The 23,767-nt window shown below is 42.2% G+C and overlaps 1 protein-coding gene across 1 annotated transcript in view; it reads left to right on the forward strand.

Moving 5' to 3' along the window:
- The window catches only part of fbxl17 (F-box and leucine-rich repeat protein 17), a 206,972-nt gene that overhangs the window by 46,167 nt on the left and 137,038 nt on the right, over positions 1-23,767 (forward strand). Inside the window, exon 7 of the mRNA XM_072387716.1 lies at positions 22,898-23,005. Coding sequence (XP_072243817.1) covers positions 22,898-23,005 — 108 coding nt within the window. The remainder of the gene's footprint in view (positions 1-22,897; positions 23,006-23,767) is intronic.

Below are 23,767 nucleotides of genomic sequence, written 5' to 3' on the forward strand. Positions count from 1 at the left end.
CACTGGTGTTGTTTTTCTTCTATTTTCCCACCCAGCTGTATTGAGGATCTTCAGTCTTTGTACCTAGTCTTTGTTGGTCAGTTTATTTTAGAAAAAAACAAAATTAAAGAGACTTGATGGTGACCCTGATAGCTTAAATCGACATGTGATGTGCAAGACATCCATCCTACATTTCTCGCTGACAAATGCTAAAGATAAGATTATGTTGTGTATAAATTTCATGAGGTAGCCCTGGCACTCTTGGAAATTGACTTCACTTCTATTTTGGTTTGAATATGGATTTTATTCGCTTGCTATCCATGACAGGAGCTACGTGTTCACCCTGTTTGCCACAAAGCAGCAACTTTAAACACATTAAACACACATTTGGTCATATTTTTCAAATAAAAAACAGCCCGAATTAATAGTTTCACTCAAGTACAACCATAACACAAAAACTCAGTATATTATATATAATATAACTCCTTAATGTGATATATTATGGTTTTGGTTTTTATTGGTGTCTTTATATATATATATATATATATATATATATAAAAAGGTTTATTCTACTGAAATAACTTTCATCCTTGAAGTTCCCCTTCACATTGACTTTTTTCTTTAGATTTTTACACCACCCCAGATAATATAGCATGAAGGTCAGCCATGATAGGAGGAAGATTCAGAAAAATCAAGAGCAGAAAAAAAAAAAATAATAACACATTTCCCTGAGAGCTTGGTTTTCAAGGTGGGGGCGAAGTTTAGATTTCGACAGGATAACAACCAGAAGCACACTGTCAAGAAAACTCAGGAAAAAGGCTTGAGGAAGAAACTGGGAGCAGCCAAGTCTGAACCTGAACCCGGGGGGAGAGACCAGAACATTTCACACTGCTGCTTCCCGCCCAGCCTGGTTAAACTTTAACATTTATGCCAAGAAGAATAGAAAGAAAATACCTTCCGAAGAGAAGGTACGCCAAGAATTTAGGTTCAATCAGTAGACTTCAAGAGTCGTGGCTGACACTGCGGCTCGAGGTGCTTTAAACAAGTTACCAGGTGACGTGTCCGAAACCTTTTGTAAATATCTATTTCACTCTTTTCTTTTCCCTAAACAAACGAACAAACGAACACACACACACGAACCATACAAAGTTTTTGCTTCATGGTTGTAGATAAGTAAAGAAAAGAAAAGAAATTCAGGCTATTTTGAAGATAAGCATGACAAAATCTGTGTTTAATGAATTTAAACCATCGATAGTTACTGCTTAATGTCAAACGAGGGGGGGGGGGGGCCCTGCCATGGATAGCTATGGGACAAAGTATATTTTCAGCCACAATGGAAGTGAAGTCCATTTCCCAGAGTACCAAGGCTCCCTCATGAAATTCCTATATAATGTTAACTCATTTTTGGGATAACCTCTTGCCAGAGGCACCTCTGGTGTCCTACTTTGTTACCCATGTTTTCCACAAGGTCACATGTGTCTCTTAGCAACTCCAAAAAGTTTGTCATTTTTGGGATCGGACTGAAACCATCTCTGGGTCAGCTCCTGAAAGGCAACTCAGCAGTATGCAGTCTCCGAGCCTAGAATATGCGCATGTATCCCATTTCCTAGCAGACTGGTGCTCGGTGCTGTAGAATGAATCTGACGTCTGGGTTAGTTTCCTTGATGAGCAAAACCTGATGTCTTTGTGTTGATTTCTGCTCACAAAATGCTTTCTCTGTGGTTCTGAGAGCGGGCGAAGGCATAATTATAACCGCCATACAACAGGGGTGGACCTGCTTGAGCAAGGGCACCGCTTAAAAAGAAAAGATTAAGAAAAGATGATCGCTGGCTGATGATGGTTTTAGAGTTTTGGACACAGAAGAAGGGAACTGCTGTTGCTGTATGGCTGTGTTGACACATTGAACAGCTCTTCCTCTTGTGGATGTTTGCGTGCCAAGGCCATCAACAGATTCAGTGCTTCTTACTGCATTACAAGAAGTTCCTCAGTGAAGGCTTTCAGCTGTAAGCACTGCCGCTTTTACTCTTGTGCATTAACGATGTTAATAGGAGAAATACTATATTTCAGTCTAAGACCGAGCCTACAACCACATCTCCGTTGCCCATCTGGAAATGTAATTTATGACCTGTAGTAGCGTAGAATTAGGATTTTGTTATTTTAGATTAAATTTCTGTTTGCCATTCACCGTGTTGCCTGACATGTTTCATATTGAGCCAGAAGAAGCAAAGCAAATACTGAGTCTGGAGCGGGTTTTGTTGTGGCTAGCGTAGTTTTTCGGGTAGGGTGAGGGTGAGGTTGTGTGGGGGAATTGAGTTTTTTTTTTTTTTTTTTTCCCCTGTTAAAAATGTACTTGATCTATGATTTTATTTATTTGTTGTTGGCTGTGTGGGCTGTTTCTGTGTAAAAAAAAACATGTAGCGTTGGGCAGTCTGCTTTATATTCAGCATGGTGCGACTCATTTTTGAATCTGTGACCCTTCATATTTGCTTTAAGTTGTGGTCCAAATCTCAAGGTGTCATTTTGGTCACGTTTTCCTCCAGGGTTTGGCCCTCTAATGGCCCACATATTTCACCAGGTCACTGGTCTTGCTACTTCTCTTTATTCCATTTGGATTTGACATCGTCTTTTTTTTTCCCCCCTCTCGTCTCACTGTTTTTCCTCAAGCTCAATATAGATGGTTTCTTTCCGTGTTTTCCTTCGGCAACGCGTCTGTTTTTCTCTTTCTATTCTCAGTAACATTACAGCTCACTTCGCTTGGCTTTACTGGCAATAAAGACAGACGAGAACTGGAGGGGAGGGATTGTCTTGTTGGTGCATCGTATGCCTCACAACCCTCAACTCTCCCCAGACGCGTGTTCTCTCCCCCGTGTCACAGACTGTTACCTGACAATCTGCTCAGCAGAGATGTAATTGTTGGAGCAACTTGAGCAGAAGTAACTCTAAAAGGCTTTTAATCTTCATGAAATCCTCCCTCTCTCATTGGAACTTTCTTTTTTTGGTAAGAGAACATCCATTACAAGGGAAGTTTAGGCAGAAAACATTGAGGGTACTCTGTGAGGTGTGCATTATGTACCTGAAGCCCTTCTTGAATATATTTGTGCCTCCCAGGCTTTTTTCGGTTGTGCGTTGCTCTCAGCATTTTTTGTAATTAGCAGTAAAAAAGAAAAAAACCAAAAAACCCAGCCAGGGCCTGCACTGCTTTTCAAGGTTATTTCAGGTTATTTCGAAGTCTTTCTGCCCCAACACTTGTGTTTTTTGGTCTGAATGAAGGTGGCTACAGCTGAATTTTCTTCTGATTCGTAAAAAGTGTCTGTGGAGTTTCAGTTTCCTGGTTTTTTTTTTTTTGTTTTTTTTTTATAGGGAGAAACTTTTGAATAATTAAACCTGTATTTTAAATGCATGAAAATGTTGTCTCACTGTTTATGATCTAGACTAACCTGTGACCTTCCTCCACGTTCCCTCCCTCAGACCACCTCACTCACAGTTTGTTTCATTCATCAAATATTGATCCATCGGGAGAATTAATAATTCATCTTTACAATTTAGAATCAGACCGTAAGCATGAAATAATAATTTTCCTTTTCCTCACGACACATTGACAATTTATCTTTTTTCTGCACTCCACTCGTTTCCTTCTCATTTCATCATCCCCCCTCCCGCCCGCCTGCCTTCTGATCAGCTCAACACCTGGTTTGGGACAAACGCTGTGTCACTGTCCTGTTACCATGGTGATTAGAGGGTTAGGAGCCCCAGAGGGACCCATAATAAGGAGGAGACGGGGTGTGAAATGAAGGCTGTAGGACAAATATAGCATCTGTTTTTGTAAGCAAGGCTGTAAAGACAGTGATTTAATGTAAATGAGCAGAAAATACAATCAGCAGGTGGGTTGCACAGTAGTTGCCTTCAGGTGGATAAAATCCAAATTTGAATGTTTCTCCGAGCTCTCTTTAGGTCCATTTTTTTCTCTCTCTTTAGTCTAAACAATGCTTTAAAGCTGTTTAACATCACATTTTATTTAAATGAGCCTTTATCCCCCGAAGCAGCTTCAGCACAGAATGGAGTACAACGATAAGCCTAATGGTTCCTCGTGATAATTTCTTACTCTGAATGAAGTTTACAGTCTGTTGTCTTTTACTTTTTAGGTCAAAAAGTTTCATCCCTTAGGACGCTTGTTGTGAAGACACTTTCAGGAAACTTCAGGGGGGGGGGGGGCGCATATTAGTGCAGGCAAGAGTGTAGACTGATGTATGGAAACATCTGTTTAGGTCTCATCCTGCATGCCATTATCTCCTCAAGGTGCAAAACTACCAAAGAGAGATCACCTTTTTTCCTCCCTCATGTTGCTCGGCTTCTGACATCATCAGGTATACTCAACCTTTTAATTTGATTAGAATTTTTTATCCCGAGTCGTATAAATACAAGGTTTTTGTTTTTGCCAGATTTAAAAACAAAAAGGGAAATTTAGTGGTAACTTTCTCCATTTAGTGCACATTATTCAGAAGACATTTTTTGTCTTCTTATTTCAAAAGGATACTGAACTTTTTCAATCGTTTCATGACTAATCAGTATTAGCAAAGCACAAATTTATTTCAAACGGCTTATCTAAGCCGCTGAGTGTATTTCCGGTTTACAGCACCTCGTCTGTAGGTGTTCGTCTGCGGGATGTCCCTGATGGCGTTGGACAGGTATAGGATTGTGAAGCGGTGGCGGCTGGAGGAGGCCGACCCCAGCTGTCTACTTGCTCATCACCGGGGTGCTGCGATTCATTTGCTCAATTCCAGAATGCCTGCCTCTGCCTCAGGGCAATACCCAGCATGCCCCTGCTCTTCAGCTCACTAAGGAATTGCCACAGGAAAAAAAAAAAAGAGTTGGGGAGGGAGACGGTAGAAGCAGATCACGAGTGTGACTGCTTGATGTTTCAGAACTCAGTTTCACTCTCTATGGGCTGCTTCGCTAAGGTGTCTGCCCATGCAGAAAAACACAACAAGGCTTTCTCTTCTGTAAAGCTGTGTGTGTGCGCAGGCCTGTTGACAGTCCTGCTAAGCATGTTTTTGTATGCTTCTGCTGGTGTGTACTCATGAAATGAGTGTGATGAAATGTTGGATGCTATCAAAGTCTTAGCCTCTCTGCACGATTATAACCTGCTTATTATCCAAGCATGTCCAGCCAGACGCTTCTTTGCTTTGTCTGTGCATTAGAGAGAGTTTGTGCTCCAGTTGATACCACAATCAGAGGGGAATGCCTATCAATAATACTTTTACAGCTTTGTGTCAGCTCTTCTTTATGATCGTAAATACTTAATGCTCTTTTTGTGGCTGTGCCTTCATATCTTTCTCTTGATTTTGACTTTCTCTCTTCTCCTTCCTGTTCCCATCCTCGATTTTCCTCTTGAAAATGACTGTAACTGTCGATAGTCAGTGGGTTTCATCAATGCTAAACTTTAGCTTTCACTGATCTGCAGGAGCGCTCCTGATGCATTTTTTTTCTAAAGAGACATTGATAAAAGCCCTGCTCTGAATGTTCAGCTTTCCTTAACTGCATATAATTCATTTTGAATATTTCAGACTTAAATTTTTCATTTAATCAAAAAAAAAAAAGAAAAATATGCTTCGTATAGTGAAAATAAAAGATAAATAGCATCATTGACTCAATCGTTATTGAAAGAAGTTGAGTGGAAAAAAGATGGATATTTTAAGACCTTTGGCTCGACTCGGACGATTAAAGGTGGTAGTTTCAGCCTGTACTTTGTGCTGCAGACTGAAGTAATTGCACCAGACTGATCCAAGTAGTGCACCCAGAGGGACAACGCTACTTAAAAGAAAGCCACAGAAGTGGTGGACGTGTTCCCAAAGCCACAAGTGCTTTTGTTAAAGTTTGTGTCATTTGACATATAGATTGACTGATGTTTCCAAGACTGACAGACTGATGGAACAAATAATTGTTTCAGCAATAAAGGAAACAGCAAAGTGATGACCTAAAAACCACAGTTTGTAATTCACTGCTGATGTCTAAGTTGCAACTCTGCGCATTTGTACATATTTACCAAAGTGATGCTGTATCACTGTTTGTGTTTGATATTGTAATTATCCGAGTGCAACAAAGAGCTTGCCGTGCCTCCCTCCCTTACCATATCGCAAAGATTGCCTTTGATGGCACGTCTGTGTTACCACCCACTGAGCTGGCTCTGCAGCAGACTCGTTCATAATTTTAGATTTTTATGCATAGCTCTGATGCTGCCTGCAAATGTACCAGCATTTAACCATCCCCTCAGCTCTTCTTTATTATTAGAAGTACCTAACACGAAGGCGCTAAGAATGGAGGTTGTCGTGTCCACAGTTGCACATGCAGAGTATACATGCTGATATCAAGCTCTGGAACTGTGCTGTTGTTCTTTATACATGCCTGTGGGGGGAAAAAAGAGTGTTCTTTCATTCGATGAACGCTTCCCAAAATGTGAGCCTGTGCCTTTAATTATTTAGCGAAGTATGCCTTTGCCAAATTGCTTATTGTGTGCGAATTTCCGGATGAGCACTAATGCATAAGATGCAGTTTATTTTCAGCATTTGTGTAAGGAATATACTCCTCATGGCTTTCCGTTGGCTACATGAGATCATGCATCCTTGAACCAACAACCGCCTCACAGCTTTCCCCTTCTCAATCCTCTGTTTATTACACCGGTCCCTACAAGCTTGTTGAAAGTCAGAGAGTGTGTGTGTGTGTGTGTGTCAACACGGAGTGCTTTCCCCTCCGGAGTTGTCTTGACTTTTATTTTCTGGATTTACAGCTAAACTTCAGGGGGGGACCTCACTAATATTTCCACGCTGCGCTCTGAGCGGCACACGTTTTGTTTGCTTTCGGCAGTCGGCGGCGTCGGCTGTCAGAGCTTTAACACTCGCATGCCAAAACATTTTTGGGCAGTGACCCGACCGTTACGTGTGTACAAGTGAGATGGAATTTCTCATGTGATACCGTCTAGACAAGTCCAAGGCTTTTGTGCAGCTTTCTCTTTATTCCATTTCTTGATGTCCATCTCAATCCTTCTTATCCTCTGTTTTTCTTCTTTAGTCTTCATTTCATTCCTCTACTTTGTCTTGTTTACACTCGAGCCTCACCCTCCATTGCACCCCTTGGCACCCAGGGGAGTGACGGCTCTCTAACAACCTTTGCAGAGAACCTGCAGACCTGATGATTAGGCAATATGAGTGAGAAAACAACACAAAAGGTCAGTTTCCCATTTTCCCACCAGTTGGGTTCAGGCCTGCTGATACACCGGGTCTTGTTATAGACGTGTTTATTATGCAAGTCACACTGTGCATGACCTGGCTCCTGTAGAATTAGCATTGACGTGGGTAATATGGCAGTGAATAAAGGTTTAACACTGACCCCTCAGCCATCTGTGATAGTGTAGAGCTAATTAGCTTATCACTGATGTATTCCTCTGTCTCTCCCTCACTGTCAGTCAGTCTCAGTCAGTGTCACACACGCATGCACAAACACACAGTGGTCCCCTGCAGCCCTAAGCCAAGTTAATGGGGTGGGACTTTGCTAAACTCTTGAATACCAATTGTCAGGTTGAACGGAAGTGAGGAAGATAAAGGCCTTGTCTTTAGCATGTTACTAGCTGCTTGGTTTAGTTGCTTTCAGCAGGAGTCGCCCCTTATATGGCTCTTTTTTTGGTAATATAACCCTGTCTTTTTAATTTTGTGGTTCAGTTCACTCGTACAATTTCAACTTGTTAATGGTTACGCATTCAGATCAGCCAGAAGGTCATCTTTATCTGACCCAGTTAGATTCGCTGTGCGAGTGACTTGGCCAAAAGATTTTATTTCTGTGATTCATAGAGATGGAATCGCATTCGGCGATCCTATTCGCGATTCTCCTTGTGAACGTATGAGATCAAATCATAAGTTGGGCAGATAGTGTCCTGGAAACAAAGCCGTTTCAAAGATAAAAGCCCAATTTAAAAAAAAAAAAAAAAAAAAAAAAAAAATCTCTGCTGCTTGTTTTTCCTCCGATTTGATTCTGAAAGCATTGGATGAAAGTAATCTGTATTTTAACTCTATATCTGTAACTCTTTTCCCTTCAGTATGCCGTCCTCAGTTTGGAAAATCAGTTGCCCTGAAAGGTTGGTCGTGCATTCAAAGAACATTTTCAGAACTGTATCACAAGCAGTCATGCTGTTGCTGAGCATGTGTCCAGAGAGTGCTGTCATTTAGTTAATCAGGCCATATGTAAGTTTGTAAAAGCCTTTCAGACCTGCATTGTTCCATACTGGAGGCATCCTGTGTCACCGGAATCAAAATCGCATTAATAACATTGAAAGGAAATTCGAACATGTATCTATAATGTGTACTCAAACATATTAAGCCCAAGAGAATACAAGGAATCGTGTGGCATCATTCAGTTAAAGTCTCATTTAAAGGAAAACTTTGGTATCTTTACCGACGGACCTTATTTTCTCTCTTTTTTTTATTTTATTGATCAAATTATTGAGCGTTTTTTGGGATTGCTCAATTATTTACAGAGAAGACGATGTGGTAAGCGGCAGCCGCAAAATGGTTCAAGGGTAATCCCTGGCATCAAAGTAGAAGTGCTTTTCTTTCTGCGGTGACAGATTGTTTTGTGCTCCAGGGTACAGAATAAGACTGAAACTGGGTATAAATTGTGAAGGAAGCGGTTTTAACGGCCCATTTTATTTCGTCGTTTGGGGAAGTTTGTGGTGATTCTGTGACCTGCTACGTTTTCCTTTGACCCATCCCTGAGCTAACGTTGTGTTTGCCGTGTTATCGTCGGCCAATTTAAGGCGCATGGCTTGTGATTTTTCCTTTTCTGACGGCAATTTAGGAAATGCAGAGTATATGTCACAAGATGAGATGTGTCGATCTCTCTTTTTCAACTCAGCAGATGACCGATTGGTCAAATCTTTTGTTACCTTCTCAGAAAGAAGCAAAGTCGCTCTTTCTATAAGAAGAGACACAGTTGGCGACATTCAGCTGTAGATGTCTTACAAGCTCTTAGCTGCACTGCAGCTCAAACTCCAGGGTGTTTATAGTCTCGTTTTATGAAACCATGTATTCATAACTAGACTGCCTCATGTTTATATAATCAGCAATCTGATCACTGTGATCCAGCTGAAATATTTGCCAGGGAAATGATGAAGCATTCAGTGTATTAAACCTGCTGATATGACAAAGCACTCACCAGTTAAGTCTCCTCAGAAAACTCTCTCAGCACACAAAACATACAGTTTTTTTTTTTTTTTTGTGTCAGACGTAAAAGAATAGATCGCCACAAGACACTCGCATTTCTTTACATTTTGTCAGAGGCTGCCTTCTATATAAAATGTATAGAAGCCACTTGGTTTTCACTGGCTCTTTTCAAGAATCCTATGCGATTCTCTTGAGAGCAGATATCGGATCCTGTCGCTGCTCCTGCCATCCGCATTCAGCCGGACTAATGTCCTGTGTACGAGCTCCGCGAAGTCTCCTAACATGTAGCGATCTTCTAATTTCTCTGCCCTGGGCATTGTCACCTACCTGCATAACAGAACACCCTGGACACTCCTGTGTATGTCGATGTATGTTCCCCTCCAGCGTAGTTATGGTGTCAGCAGCCCTCTTCGAGCTCTAATCTCGGAGCCCTAACAAGTTGAGGCTGCACGCCCAGAGGCCATGAGGGCAGAGGAGGCCACTATCCTCAGGCCAGCCCCGGGTCTTTCTGCCCTACTCTGACACTGATAAGACGGAGACAATGGAGATTGGAGCTCTGCCGTGTAATGGCAGCAGATAAAGAAAGCTTCACGGGGGGTATGCTGTCTTAAAAACAATTTGAATCAGCTCATGGTGCCTTAACTTAAATCCAAAAGTGCATCAGTTGTTATGATATGGATACGATGAAGGCTTTGGAATGGCACAAATATCACAATGAATCATTAATTGTACTCTGCTCACTGCAGAAGGTGCGCAAAAAGGCCACAGTAGTCTATAATGATATAATATCTTCTAATATTTCCTGGAAAGATTATTTGGTGAGGCCAACAAGATCAATGCCATTTCAAAGGAACCCAAAGGTTTTGAAAACGACTGCTTCCCTTAGAGAGAGCATCGAAGCTGCCTGTTGTTAGTCCCGCGATTCTCTCAGCTGTTGCCAACTCCTGTTCCATACTTAGAGTACTGTGTCAATACGAAGAAGAGATGGGCTTCCCTCCATAGACTGCTGAACAGAACAATCCAATACGGGCCAAAGCTGTAACGCAAGCCATCGACGAGTGCGTCGCCACAGCAGCTTGTCATTCTGGACCAAATTAGCCCCTTTAAGACCCATTTTTCATCATTAGCATGAGACATAAAAGTAATCTCTAAGTAAAGCTCAGAGTCGATTTCTGGTCCACCTTGATACTTTTTTGCTGTGCAGTTGCTGTGGGAACAGTAGAGTAAGGGGAAAGATGCACTTCACCATATAAATAGAGCAAACTTTATGACGTACATCCTTCTTTATTATTATTATCATCATCGAGAGCGTGTTACATTATCCATTGTATGATTTGAGTATCCTGCTCATGGACATGTAAACTTCAAATCCAGGTCTGAGATGAAAGTTGCTCCTCAACTCCCCAGACACGTTATGTTTAGCGATCTAGTTACTGATGCTTTAAATACATACGGAAAGGCCAGTATTAGGCTGAGTGATGTGATTTAGTCTTGCTTTTATTTTTCATTACGGATCTGTAAGTGGGGATGACAGGTTGCTTACCTAAGCAGAGGTCAGAAAGCCAATTATTTGTTATAGATGATTCAGACACTAAGGAGCCAATTACCAGTGGAGCTCAAATGTGTAACTTTGTTAACAGTTATCTGTACGGTGCATAAATATGACATGTTTCAGATAAACCGACTGACCTTCTGTAACTTTTACCGTTTTTTTTCCGACACATGCACTGTTTGGAGTGTTTGTTTAACCTTTTATTTCATTTATTTTCTAAATTAAATTTAATTCGAATCAGACATAATTGCCGTGTTTATTTAGCCGCCGCTTCCAGTGCGACATGCTGTGACATCTTAAATGATTAGTGCCAGCTTTTAACAGATGACGCATCAAAACACTTTGTTGCGTGAGTGGGCTGTGTGGTTTGGCTGAGGGGAAACCGGTGGCCTGTTCGTGGAACAGCGAGAGCTGGCTTCCCAGAAAGAAGGTACAAAGCTGTTGTAATGAAGCAATGAAGTCGTTTTTTTTAAAGTTTTTTTTTTAGAGAATGTTATTTTGCAACGTAGTGAGTTCATCCTGTTTTTACTTTGCGTTCGGATGCAACCAAATAAATGTAATTTCGACATTTCCAGAAAAAAAAAAAAACCTTCATCAAGATAGGCAGGGAGTCTCTGTGTTTTTGTGTCTTCGGTACACTGTAAACGAAACGCTGCTGCTCTCCTCCTCTGGAGTACATCCAGGTGTGAGAACACATCTCATGCAGAAAGTCTCCCGCTGTCTCGCGCACGTGTGTTTGAGCGAGCGACTGCATGCAAAGTCCAAACCCGATTCTCGGGACATTCTCTGACGCTCCTTTGTGAAAATGGGCTTTTGTGAAGTACATGGAAAAGAATGGCGCTGTGGGTTTGAAAATTCAAAGAGATGCGTTTCAGGGGTTGGACAATGTGGTGTAATGACAGCTTGTACTCTGCGTTTAAAGGTGTAAAATGTTTCCACTATGCTTCTTTCACATTTGCTCCTGATTTCTATCAGACATGGAACAAAGAAGCTATTGATATGTTCCTTGGGAAAAGAGCACACTGGGATCGAAACCTCAGGAGAACTGCTGGAGGGGGGACTTGACAATGTGATATAATGACTTTACAGTTAAAGGAGTAAAGTATGTCTTTTAGGCTCCTCCACTGTAGCTTCTGATTTCCATCTGACATGCAACAAAGCACTATTGATCCTTAGGGAAACGGGGTGAGAACAAAACCTCTTCCTCATCCCATCCAAACTGCTATTTAGGGGTCCCCAGGAGGCAACCCCCCCCAAGCACATGCAGATACACAGTCCCACGTACACAAAGCCCAATACTATGATAAAAGGCAGCATGTGAGACTCATGAGGGAACTGAGGGCTTCTGTCACTGAATAAATAACAGGTAATTTTCAGCTGAAAATGGAGCGAACAGGCAAGCGATCAATCACTTTGGTGATCACCCATGCAGATTTCAGTTCTCCCTGGCATCATCAAGGCTGATGACATTGATTGGCCCGAGACAGGATAGTTTGACAAGTGTGCGAAGAAGGGAGACGTGTACTGTACGTGCGAAGAGATGGCAGGTTAATTGATTTTGGGAAATGCATTAAAAAAAAAAATGTCTGTCTTCGTTCAGGCTGGGATCATGGCTGCTGAGTGGCTGGTAGTTACTTTTTTTGTGAGATATGTGAAAAGGATCGGGGCGAGTTTTTCATGGATTTCTTTCATAAGTATCTCCAGAAATGGCTGGAGCAACAGAAAAGTGGATCCATTGATTGTGGCAGTTTCATTTTTCAAACGTAGTCATCTCGACGAGGCCACTTCGATTTTCCGAAAAGCATAATGTGTGCTTTGAGATAATGCCATAGTATTTTTGACAGTGCGTCGTGTAGAATTTGAAGTAGATTTGCACTGAAAGTGGATGGCTTCACACCTCCGCTATGCTCCTAACTGCAGCTTTGATAAAGCTCAGACAGGAGAGATTGTACGTCTTTATAATCAATTCATTTGTTAAATAGTATTATGTGTTCAGAAAAATGTAACAAAACAAAAGTTATTGCTTGTTCCAAATATCTTGTTTTTTTCCCCATCAGCTGTCCAATCATAAAAGCATAAATCGCTGGCTGTTTTGTCGTTTTGATGGCACAAATTGATCATCATAATCTTGCTGCGTTTCAGAAATGAGCAGATTGTTAGCAAACGATTGTTCCAACTTCTGTCAAGTAGTTAGACGAGAGAAGAAGAAGAAGAAGACAAACCCGCTTACACAAACTATTTATTGACCCTGCAGAGCAGCTGCAGAATATGATTGCACAATATTCTGAAAACATGCAGTATGGTTGAACGTCCTGATGACGATCTGACTTCTGCTGGAAAAACAACGACATCAACATTTGGTTGCAGATCTAATTTGTGTTGATGCGTCTGTGCATGTTGCTCAACACATAACATCCAGTATGTGGAATACATCCCTTATAAGGCACCGCTGCTTGTTTGTTCTGTTTCACGTCAGAATGTCTGTGCGGTATTGCGATTGTCCCGTAACATTGATATTTTGGCATGTTGATATTGCAGTGATGATACATTTTCAATATATTTTGCAGCTCAGCTGGAGATTGTTTTTCTGTCAATGTTAATTTCCCCTGATATGCCCTCAAAAACTATTCACCACAAAACTTTAAAGAGTGGCATTAAAAGACGAGGTCTTTCCCTCAAAGGATGGCTATCGCAGAGATCGGGCCGAATCTCAATGCAAACGCTCGCTTCATTATTTTCCCCTTGTCCTTTGTTAGTTGTTTCCTCGCTTTATTTCACCCTGTAGCTCTCTTGCAGCGCTCTGCTTTCGCCGTTTCTCAGTTTATAATGATCAGCAGGACAAAGATAAAATGGGAAGGTTGGAGAAATGCAAAGAGTGGTGATTGTTGCGGGTGCTCACATTATAACCTGCGATGGAGAGCAACATATGCTTTTTGATCACACATACAAGATGCTCACCGCCCACAGTGTGGCATCATGGGTAGTCAAGCGGTCAGGGAGTGGTTATGTCACTGCTGACAGTTGATGCCTGGTGTTGCCCAGCGGCAGGTCATGGTAACACCGCACACATGAGCACCCCTGCTGGTGGTTAAAGGTCTGCACGGTGTGAGGACTTGAAAGCACAAATACACACTCCAACACGCTCCACTGCATTTCTTTTTGTCGTGACCTGTTTTGACTTCTTCCACTAGAACTGCTCTGCAGGGGATGAGCTGGTGTCAGAGAGCCACCTGTCCTGCCATAAGTGCAAGTGTGAACAAATATTACAGACTGTTTTCTTTTGAAAGTTGAGCATTTAAACTTCATATTTCCGAGGGATTTTCCCAGTATGTAATGAGAATTTTCAAAGACCCCTGCGGTCAGGGATGCTGTCATGCCAAAACGCTTGTCTTTTTTTTCAGAATTCTATGCTCCAAAGCGTAAAAAAGTTTGTGCTTGATAGTGTAATCTCATAGAAACGCTTATTCCAAGGTGAAGCAGTTTCAACTTTTCTCTGAAAATGTCTTTCTGGCTCGCAACAAAGTGACTTCTTTAGCAAAGCTGCTGAGTAGGCATGAAGATGGATTGTTAATAGAATGTGTTGCAGTGTATTCAGTAATCATTATTAATCTGCGTGTTGGCGGGTTCTTTCTCAGCTCGGCCCTGTGTTCATAAAGCTTGGTTAATTAGACTGATTGATTAGATGGGGGGGTGATTCAGAGCTCTCAGCACCGCTCCTCATCCTGTCAGGCCTCTAATAAGATCAGAATGCTCTCATATTCACGTATTCCCCCCCGTACACCCACACCCGCCCGCACATGTGGCCTGTTTGGCCTGTCATCGTACCTCTCCATCTTTTTCATCTTCCTGACTGCCTGTCTGTCACACACATATTCAATCAGGATTTACTGGCATGAAAGAAGCAGCCAAGCTTGCCAAAACAATACACTGAAGACTAGAAGCGACATTATGTTAACATGAAAAGATCTCATTCCCCTTCATCTCCTCCTCTCTCTCCTCTTCCTCCTTCCCCCCCATTCTTCTCCCTTGCCTCGCGCTGTGATCCGTCCTTTCTTCCCATCTCATCAGCTCCCATAAATATGACTTCTCCCTCAGTTTAGCCAAGGAAAACATCACGCTGGAGAGCAGAAATCTCACATCTGTCTAGACTCAACAGTGCATCGGGCCCTATGTACCGTATGTGCTGTCTGTGTATGTCTGTTTGCCTGTAATTGCTTTGATGTCTGTATGTATGTGGAAAAGCCCCGCACATGCATTTATTTGCAGACGTGGTGTGGATCTGCTTTGCTGAAGCTTTAGTGGCAGATCAATATATACATGCAAAGCTTCAAGCAAGCCACTCTGCACTTAGCACAAAGCTCCTGCTCATCAGCACTTTAAAGAGACTCTCCCTCGCTGTAGTAAAACTTTATGACTTTCCTTGTTGCTTTTGTCTCCAGGCGTCGGATATTACAGAGGATGATAAGTATTCATTTTAGTTTTTGCCAGATCACCAGTCCTTTGTATCAATACAACCCATCTGAGCTCTTTAAAAAGAGGCAGTTTTGTGTGTGTGTGTGTACTGTGAGTTTATGATTTGTGTGTATTCCAAGGCTGTGATGCAGTATCACTCCTGTGAGAGTATTTATGGGGGAAATGATTACCCTGGAAAGAACAGAACTTTGATGAAAATCATCCCTCTTCAATTTGTACCTCACAGGCCTGCAGTTGGTGTCCTTGTTTATGGGTAATATCGGAAAGCCGTAAAAATTGCATCGGTAGCGGCACTCTTTCATAAAGAAATCGTCTTATTCTAAGGTCTCTGATTGGGGTTTTATCTCGTGAAAGAGGTTGTGCTTGGAACTGTTTTGTATGAAGACGGAACTAAATCAGACTTTTTGAATTGTTAGGGACTGGTGCGCTATTGTTACCACACATGTAAGGGGAGAATTTTTAAGGGAGGCATTTTTATTCGCATTGAACTCAATTTAATTGTTTGTTGGGCCCCCGCATGAAATATCAGGCTCGTAAATTTGAAAGACGGCACTCTTTAGCTGCTCTGGAATCTTACCCTTATGTTAAGAAATGAAGCATCACTCACACCTATACTTCTCCTACATAGACTAATAAAAGACTGATGAGTTTCCAAGTTTCACTAGCAGCTGGAACAACACCCACCCACCCCCCACTAATGCAGCCTCTTGCATGGTTAGAACAGTGATAGAAACGCACATTGTACAGTGCAGTGACAAGTGCACATTTTTGGTCTTGTGCAGGCAGACTGTGTGGGCTTCTCCGAGCACATCTGTTACTTTGGCTAGTGTGTTCAAGCGCTTTAGCGCCATGTGCAAAAAGAGAGTGCTTATAGTGAGTGGAATAGTAACCAGAGGTTCACTTGTAGCCAGTCAATATAGCCTCGCATGATGACAATTAAACAAATGGAGAGACGCCTGAAGGCTCCGGAAATGATCTGAGCTAGTGCAGTATAGCACACCTTTAAAAAAAAAAAAGAAAAAGAAAAAAAGAAAAAGTGGTACCGTGATAGGATGCCACCTGTGCAACAAGTCCAGTCGTGACATTTCCTCACGACTAGATATCCAACAGTCAACTGTCAGTGGTATTATAACAAAGTGGAAGCGATTTGGAACGACAGCAACTCAGCCACAAAGTGGGAGGCCATGTAAAATGACAGAGCGGGGTCAGCAGATGCTGAGGTGCATAGTGCGCAGAGGTCGCTAACTTTCTACAGAGTCAATGGCTGCAGACCTCCAAACTTCACGTGGCCTTCAGATTAGATCAGGAACACTGCGTAGAGAACTTCATGGAATGGGTTTCCATGGCTGAGCAGCTGCATCCGAGCCACACATCACCAAGTGCAGTGCAAAGCGTGTGTTTAAAGCATGCTGCCTCTGGACTCTAGAGCAGTGGAGACGCATTCTCTGGAGTGATAAATCACACTTCTCCATCTTGCAATCTGATGGATGAGTCTGGGTTTGGCGGTTGCCAGGAGACCGGTTCTTGTCTGGCTGCAATGTGCCAAGTGTAAAGTTTGGTGGAGGGAGGATTATGGTGTGGGGTTGTTGTTCAGGAGCTGGGCTTAGGCCCTTGGTTCCAGTGAAAGGAACTCTGAATGCTTCACCATACCAAGAGATTTTGGACAATTTCCTGCTCCCAGCTTTGTGGTAACAGTTTTGGGATGGTCCCTTCCTGTTCCAACATGACTGCGCACCAGTGCACAAAGCGAGGTCCATAAAGACATGGATGAGCCAGTTTGGTGTGGAAGAACTTGGCTGGCCTGCAGAGAGTCCTGACCTCAACCTGATAGAACACCTTTGGTATGAATTAGAGCGGAAAGTGTGAACCAGGCCTTCTGGTCCAATATCAGTGTCTGACCTCACAGATCTGGAAGAATGGTAAAAAAATTCCCATAAACACACTCCTAAACCTTATGGAAAGCTTGCCCAGAAGAGGTTGAAGCTGTTATAGCTGCAAAGGGTGGGCGGATGTCATATTAAACCCTATGGATTAAGAATGGGATGTCGCTTAAGTTCATATGTGTGAAAAGATAGATGAGCGAATATTTTTGGCAATATAAAATATATATATATACATTTAAAAAAAGTGTCTTTGATACCAAAGTTGTCCAATATAGTAAAAGTACATGTACCAGAGCTCAAGGGAAAGAAAAGCAGGATGTTAAGTAATTGGACCTGATAGATGTCTGGACACCACAACAGTGTTCGAGCTGTTTTTATACTCTTCAGGACAGGGTGCCAGCGACATTCTTCTCGCAGTCAGAGGACAGACTCATTACGGGAGAATGAGAATGAGCTAACACGGAAGTTCGTCTGACCGGCCTTGGAAGTGGAAGAGCTTGGCTCTTATGGTGGTCAGTGGTTGTGAAGCCCCCCACCTACGCTTGTCCCACACATACACACGTCATCCTTTTACATGGAAGTTCCATATATGCAGTAAAGGTAATGCCATTATTTGTCAAATATCCGCCGCTCACTTTTTTTTTTTTGACCTCGTGTCATTACACTCCACTTAAACCTTTTGACTTGTCTGTGGCCTCAGCGCCGTGAACAACTGATGGATTTCTCATATGCTGTAAAGCTGCAAATGTGCAGCCTCTCACCTCTTTCTTTCTCTTTTTTTTTTTCATTTTTTCATTACCCATTACCCTATGCCATTTTTCCTTTTTACTAAAAGAAGAAGAAAAAAAACCTGGCTCAGCCACTCGTAATAAAAATAAAAAAACAAACAAAAAAAACCTCACCAGTGGCACTGATACAACCTCATATCATCACAGAACCTGGCTTATTTTTTTTTTTTAACATGTTACTGATAAGTCTCAATAGTTCTTTCAATCTTTGGTCCATTTCTTCCTCGAACACTGATTGGTCTGTCTTTCCACTGTGTGGTGGTCCATCCCAGATGCCTCTGAGTGCAGAGAAATTCCCGCCTCCTCTGGACAAGGCTTCATATAAGCCATCGTTTGTGCACAGGAAAGTCTTGAGTTGTGTTTTTTAATTTAACTCCATCTTACAGTAATCCCTCACCCATGTGGCTATATCAGTTATTACGGCGGTGGCACACGGTTCCACAATCATTAGAATTTCGGTAGGATGTCGTGACCGAAGTAAAATCCAGTGCGGGCTTCTTGTATGCTGGTAGTATTTGGTTTATTTTTCACTTTATATCATCCTTTAGCTGATGCTCGATGTCAGCTCTGATCCAGTCTTTTTTTATTTCATTATTTTCCATTTTTCCCCACGCAGCCTATACCATTGCGGGGAAAATTCTAGGGTAGTAAGAACACAATTCATGACGAAAAATGCATAGATTGACCAGTTCTAAATGGAAAGAGAGTCGGACTGATGACTTGCTTTCCATCTCCTGCTTGTGCATTTGATGGAGTCAAATGAGTTGTATGATAGACGATATTGACAAGCTTAAATGCCTTTATTGGATGAGAAGTGGCCCCTGGGTGCTGTCCCAGCGTTTTGAACAAATATACCACCAGACGGAAACCACACACTCTTGTACAGCACCACATCTTTTTGCTACCACAGCACTCTTAACGATTACCTTCCAGCTCTTTTAAGCACACGCACAAAGACCAACTTTATGACTGCAGCATTTCCACCATTTTAGCCCTCTGTTATTTATTTATTTTTTCTGCTTTCCTTACCTCCTTCACCCAGAGACCATTAAACTAGATCCCTTCTAAAGGCTTTAAGGCCTCTCTTGGCTACCAAAGCCCTGTTGTAGTTCTTTTCATGTTTTTAAATCAAAGTCACGAAAGGTTGAGGAGGAGTAGGAGGAGAAGGCAAAGAGAAATTTGGGACGAATTTTTATGTTTGTGGGTTGGAGAAGAATCTTAGTTAAAAACCCATGTGGTCTTTTTCACAGACGCACACACACACAGGCTTAATCTGATACGGTACATGCTCTCCTGGTCTGTTCTGCTCTGCTCTGGTGGGATTTGACTTTTTTCTTCTCCATCTCCCCTCTCACCCGCTGAGAGTTACTGTAGATGTTTAACGTCTCTTTATTTTTTCTTCTGCTTCCATGCACAAGTGTGCACTCGCACTCAGCTGTACTCTCTCATTCTTGCAACACATACTGGTATGAAAAACAGCCCGGGCCGTGGGTCTGTTTTGATTCCTCAGCCTTTCCCACACACGGTTTGGATTTTAGTGGTGTTCGGCTTTTTTTGGATTTTGTTGTTAGTCAACCTGAAAATGCTTTACTTGATGTTTCTTTGGCAGAGTCCATGTTAGGGGGAGCACTGGCCAGCAGGCTTCACCTGCCAGCTGCTCAGCTCAGGTTGGTCCTTTCGGTATTTTCCTTAAGTTTCAGACTTAAAAAGCCTTCTCTCCTTTACCCTGCGTCTCCACCTGGCCCTGCAGATCAATTTCCATATGCATCAGTGTCTCCGAGTTGGAGCGCTGACTCACCTTCGATTAATCTTTCCTGACTGCATTGGGTGGTGATTGGCAGTGTGTTGGTTCCAAACCTGAGGTGGATCCACTTATTGATTGCCCTAAAAGCCTGTGCTCTATAGAAATCTAGCAAGTATAGTAAAATACAGGTTTTACACTTAACTTTGTCTAGACCGAAGAATGCGACGGTTATTCTTTGGAAAAGGGTTAAAGGGGTTAAATGTCCACACATTGCTTTTTCCCTCAAGCAGTTTTTCACATTTCCTCTTTAAGATTGATATAAAGATGAACAGACGGTAGTTTATCACACAGGTAAATTGCACTCTAAGCAGGGTCTGATATAGAAGGCAACTTTAAATCGAGTTGATATTATTCTTGAATTGCAGAGTGGACTTAATTTTTTTGTGTCTATGGTGTAAAAAGCACAATGCAAGGGGCTATGAAATGAAAATGTCACGTCGCACTTGGGGAGCGCTTCCTCCTGTAGTATTAAATCTATGAGGTATTTTGCAGTTTTTGAGGAAATGGTCTAAATCTCCAGCTACATTATTGAAGATGGTACAAACATCCACCGGACTTTTGGAACCATAATTCCAAACAGCAGGCTGAGCGCTGGATCTTACCTGGCTTCATACCTTTGTTCATTGTTGAATTATAACCTCAAACCGTATTTCTGCTTCTCATCTATGACTATAAATCGTTTGCAGCCGCTCTCTTTTATGAACCATTTTGCACTTTGCAAGCACTTTGGCTCCTTCCTGATAAGGTGAGAGACAAAGCTTTGAGCTTCATAGGAGGTGTTTTACCCTGATAAGCCAGACTGTGACTTTGTGAAAGATAAATGGACACCTTGTACGTTCTTTTCGTGATTTCTCTCTCCCCTTGCTGTCCCCTTGGGTTTTTCATCTTACTCTGCCTCGACTCAGTAACCTTTAAAGTAGTTCAGGAGGGGTGGAGTGTGGCAAACATACAGGAAGAAAGAGAAGGCGAGCGAGAGGCAACATTACAGGGACGGAGATGTGCTTAAATCTAGGGGTTTGTGGTCGTGTGAATAAGATGAACAAAGGGTGCATAGATAAAAGTGAAGACTTCCAAGTAGTGGTTTGTTGTGATCCTGCTGTTCAGTCCACTGAGTTGCATTGGTTATCCGTGGGACCTTTTTGTCAGAATTCTGAGAATATTTCAACATATGCTCAGAACTCAAGTAAAAAGTTAGGATCCAAAAAAATTGTTTGAATTGAGCTATGGGATTGTTCACTGTAAGCATCTCGTAGGGGATTAGATTCAATCTGTCTGAAAAGCTTCTTTCTTTTCGTATAATTGCAAACGAACTTAGCAACGTTTGGATCAGGGCTCTTTACAGTAAGAACCCCTCAAAAAAATGGAAGGAGCCGGCTCCTCTGGAGTGTATATACAGGAGGATCTTTCTGTGCCGCTGAGTTCTTTATGACTCTCGCCGTATGTTTGGGGTCATTGTGGGTTGCTGCAAATGAATCGAGGCTTGATCAAATGCCTCTTCTGACTATGCGATGAATCTAAACATTGAGCGAAGAACTACATCAAATTGCAAAAACGTTTGAAAACGTCACCTCCATTACCGTGTTTGGTGCGAATAAAGCAGGGTGAGCGGGAAATGGTCAGCAGTGTGCCGGCGGGCGCTGCTTTTGGCAGTGCTGTTATGGACAGAAAAGAAGTCGCTTACTGGAGACAAACAGAGGAAGAGCACATGTAAAACCTGTTGCCTTGGTTCATGTACGAGACGGAGAGTTTTTTTTTTTTTCATAAATTCATTTCAACAGAGTACATTAAGACCATCTTTCATATCAGATAGTTTAGGCCATGCTGAAGGCCATTCTCTGCATTCACTACATCAGAATTGATTCCCAGCGGCTGCTTTTATGGGCCCTGATGTGCATGAAGTTTAATTTATTTATTTGTTATCATTTTCTTGTCTTTTTAAAGGGTTTTTGGGCACTACTGGCCTTTATTCAACACTGAGTGGACAGGAAAGGGGGCGGAGAGATTGGGAAGAGGACAAGCAGCAAAGGGCCCCAGGCAGGAATCACAGCCTCTGTTACATGGGGCGGCTGCTCAGCCAGTTGAGCTGTGTGTAGCGCCCCGTATGCAGTCATTCTTTATTTTAAAGAAATCCAGAAACTCAGGCGAGCGAGATTTTTTTTCCTGAAACTTGCACATCAAATGATGATTTCAAAAATAAAAAAAAAAAACAACAAAAAAAACCCACGTCCTTAAGCTCTGTTCCTTTCTTTCACACCTTATGGCTCAAATTTAGAAATAAATGCACTTATACTTTTTTTAAATGTAGATTTCCAAACATTTTTGTGTTTCTTGATCGTTGAAGTCGGCAGTAAAAGCTTATGTTTGCAGGCATCAATCACTGCCTCAAGTACTATCTGAATGCAGTTTAGCTTCCGTTACATTTTGGGAACTGAATTGAAGACTTTGACGGGGAAATCGGACGGCATTATTTTTGCTCTCATTTTTAAAGTAAAGGACGGTGCAGGCAGTTCTTTCTTTTTGCTCACAGTCTTGACCAGTCTTCATTTACGTTGCTGAACAGTTTATGTAGGCACAGGGGAAGCCTCCAGAGCAGACAAACAATCTCCTACAAACTGTTGCAGTGTTGAGTATAGTGAAGGAGATAAAGCTGCTATCAATGCCCGTATTGATGACTACAGTGGAAGCCAGTGGAAATGTTCTGCTTCCTTATTGATCTCTAATCCATTATGAGCTGTTAGTAGACAGCAGGGTGAATGATAGCGAATGGTCCATCCATCATAAGTCGACGCCCACACGGCTTGGCGAACACTGTTGGCTCTTTTTCAATTTTTCTCTTCTTCTTCTGTGGTCCTCCTACTCTCTTTAATCTCCTTTGTTGTTGAGCAAGACAGAAAACACCGGGCCTGCTGTAAAGACGGAGCATGCAGTTTTGCTTGAACTGGACGGCACTGATACAGCTTTTTAAAACGTCCCTTTTAGAATCCTCCATCCCTTCATTACTGGAAACTACAGGTTTAATCGCTGCAGACTGTCAAGTAACGAACGAACAAAGTCACAATGCAGATGTTTTAAGTTTTTGTTTCATGGATTGTTTCTGAAAATGTGAATGAAACAAACCACTGTAGCCGTTTTGACTGTGGTGATGGAGACTGCTTACTTTTGAGTCAAATTTGAACTTCTGTTCTGTTCTACTCTATTCCACTGTCCAGGTCACCGATCAGTCCGTGCGGGCGGTAGCAGAGCATTGTCCTGAGCTGCAGTTTGTTGGCTTCATGGGGTGCCCCGTGACCTCTCAGGGAGTCATCCATCTCACTGCGGTAAGTGTCACACCAGCTCTTGACTTGCGTTATCGTAGAGAACTTATCATCAGTCGTGACCTGTCTGAAGAACCCCAGTCGTGCGTTTACTTACAGTAAGTGGTGGATAAAGTGCGTCCTGCAGACTCAGTTAGAAGATAAATGTCTTTCTTTTTTTTTTGAGTAATTACTTCTTTCAGTAAATGTCAACAGAAGTTTTAGCGTGACCAAATTTTTATTTTTTTTGTCTAATCCTGTTACTGTAGGCCATCTCTCCTCATTGCTGAAAGCCAGTCATTGTCTCCTGGGAGCATATTTAACTTTTGGATGAGGGAAATTCTGGACCTCGCTGTGCGTTTCATCTCGGACTTAGTTTCCAGCTTATTTAGTGTTAACTTTTAAATCTCATGAAAGCTTAATGAGATGAATCCTAATAATGCGCCGCTGTTCTGGAATACACCCTGCTGGTTGGATATTACCATGCTAATGAACAGTGCTCCGTGCTTAAAGCCGCTTCATGCCATCGAACGTAAACACACGTGCTGGAACTAACATCACGAGGAAATACCTCATCTCGTTTTATTTCTTCTTTAAAAAAAAAAACCCTCTTTTGTGTCTAAGTGTCTGTGCAGCTAAGTGTGGGTTTGTCTGTTATGTCCTCACCCATGCGTCCTTGTGTGATACTATTTGATTTGCGTTTGATGTACCTGGGTGCACACTCGAGTGTGTGCACACACCTCTGTGGACCTGCATGCTCCCATTCCTCCTCGAATGCAATTACAG

This window comes from Leuresthes tenuis, unplaced genomic scaffold (assembly GCF_036924035.1).
Source record: "Leuresthes tenuis unplaced genomic scaffold, fLeuTen1.0.hap1 SCAF_6, whole genome shotgun sequence".
NCBI classification, from domain to species: Eukaryota; Metazoa; Chordata; class Actinopteri; order Atheriniformes; family Atherinopsidae; genus Leuresthes; species Leuresthes tenuis.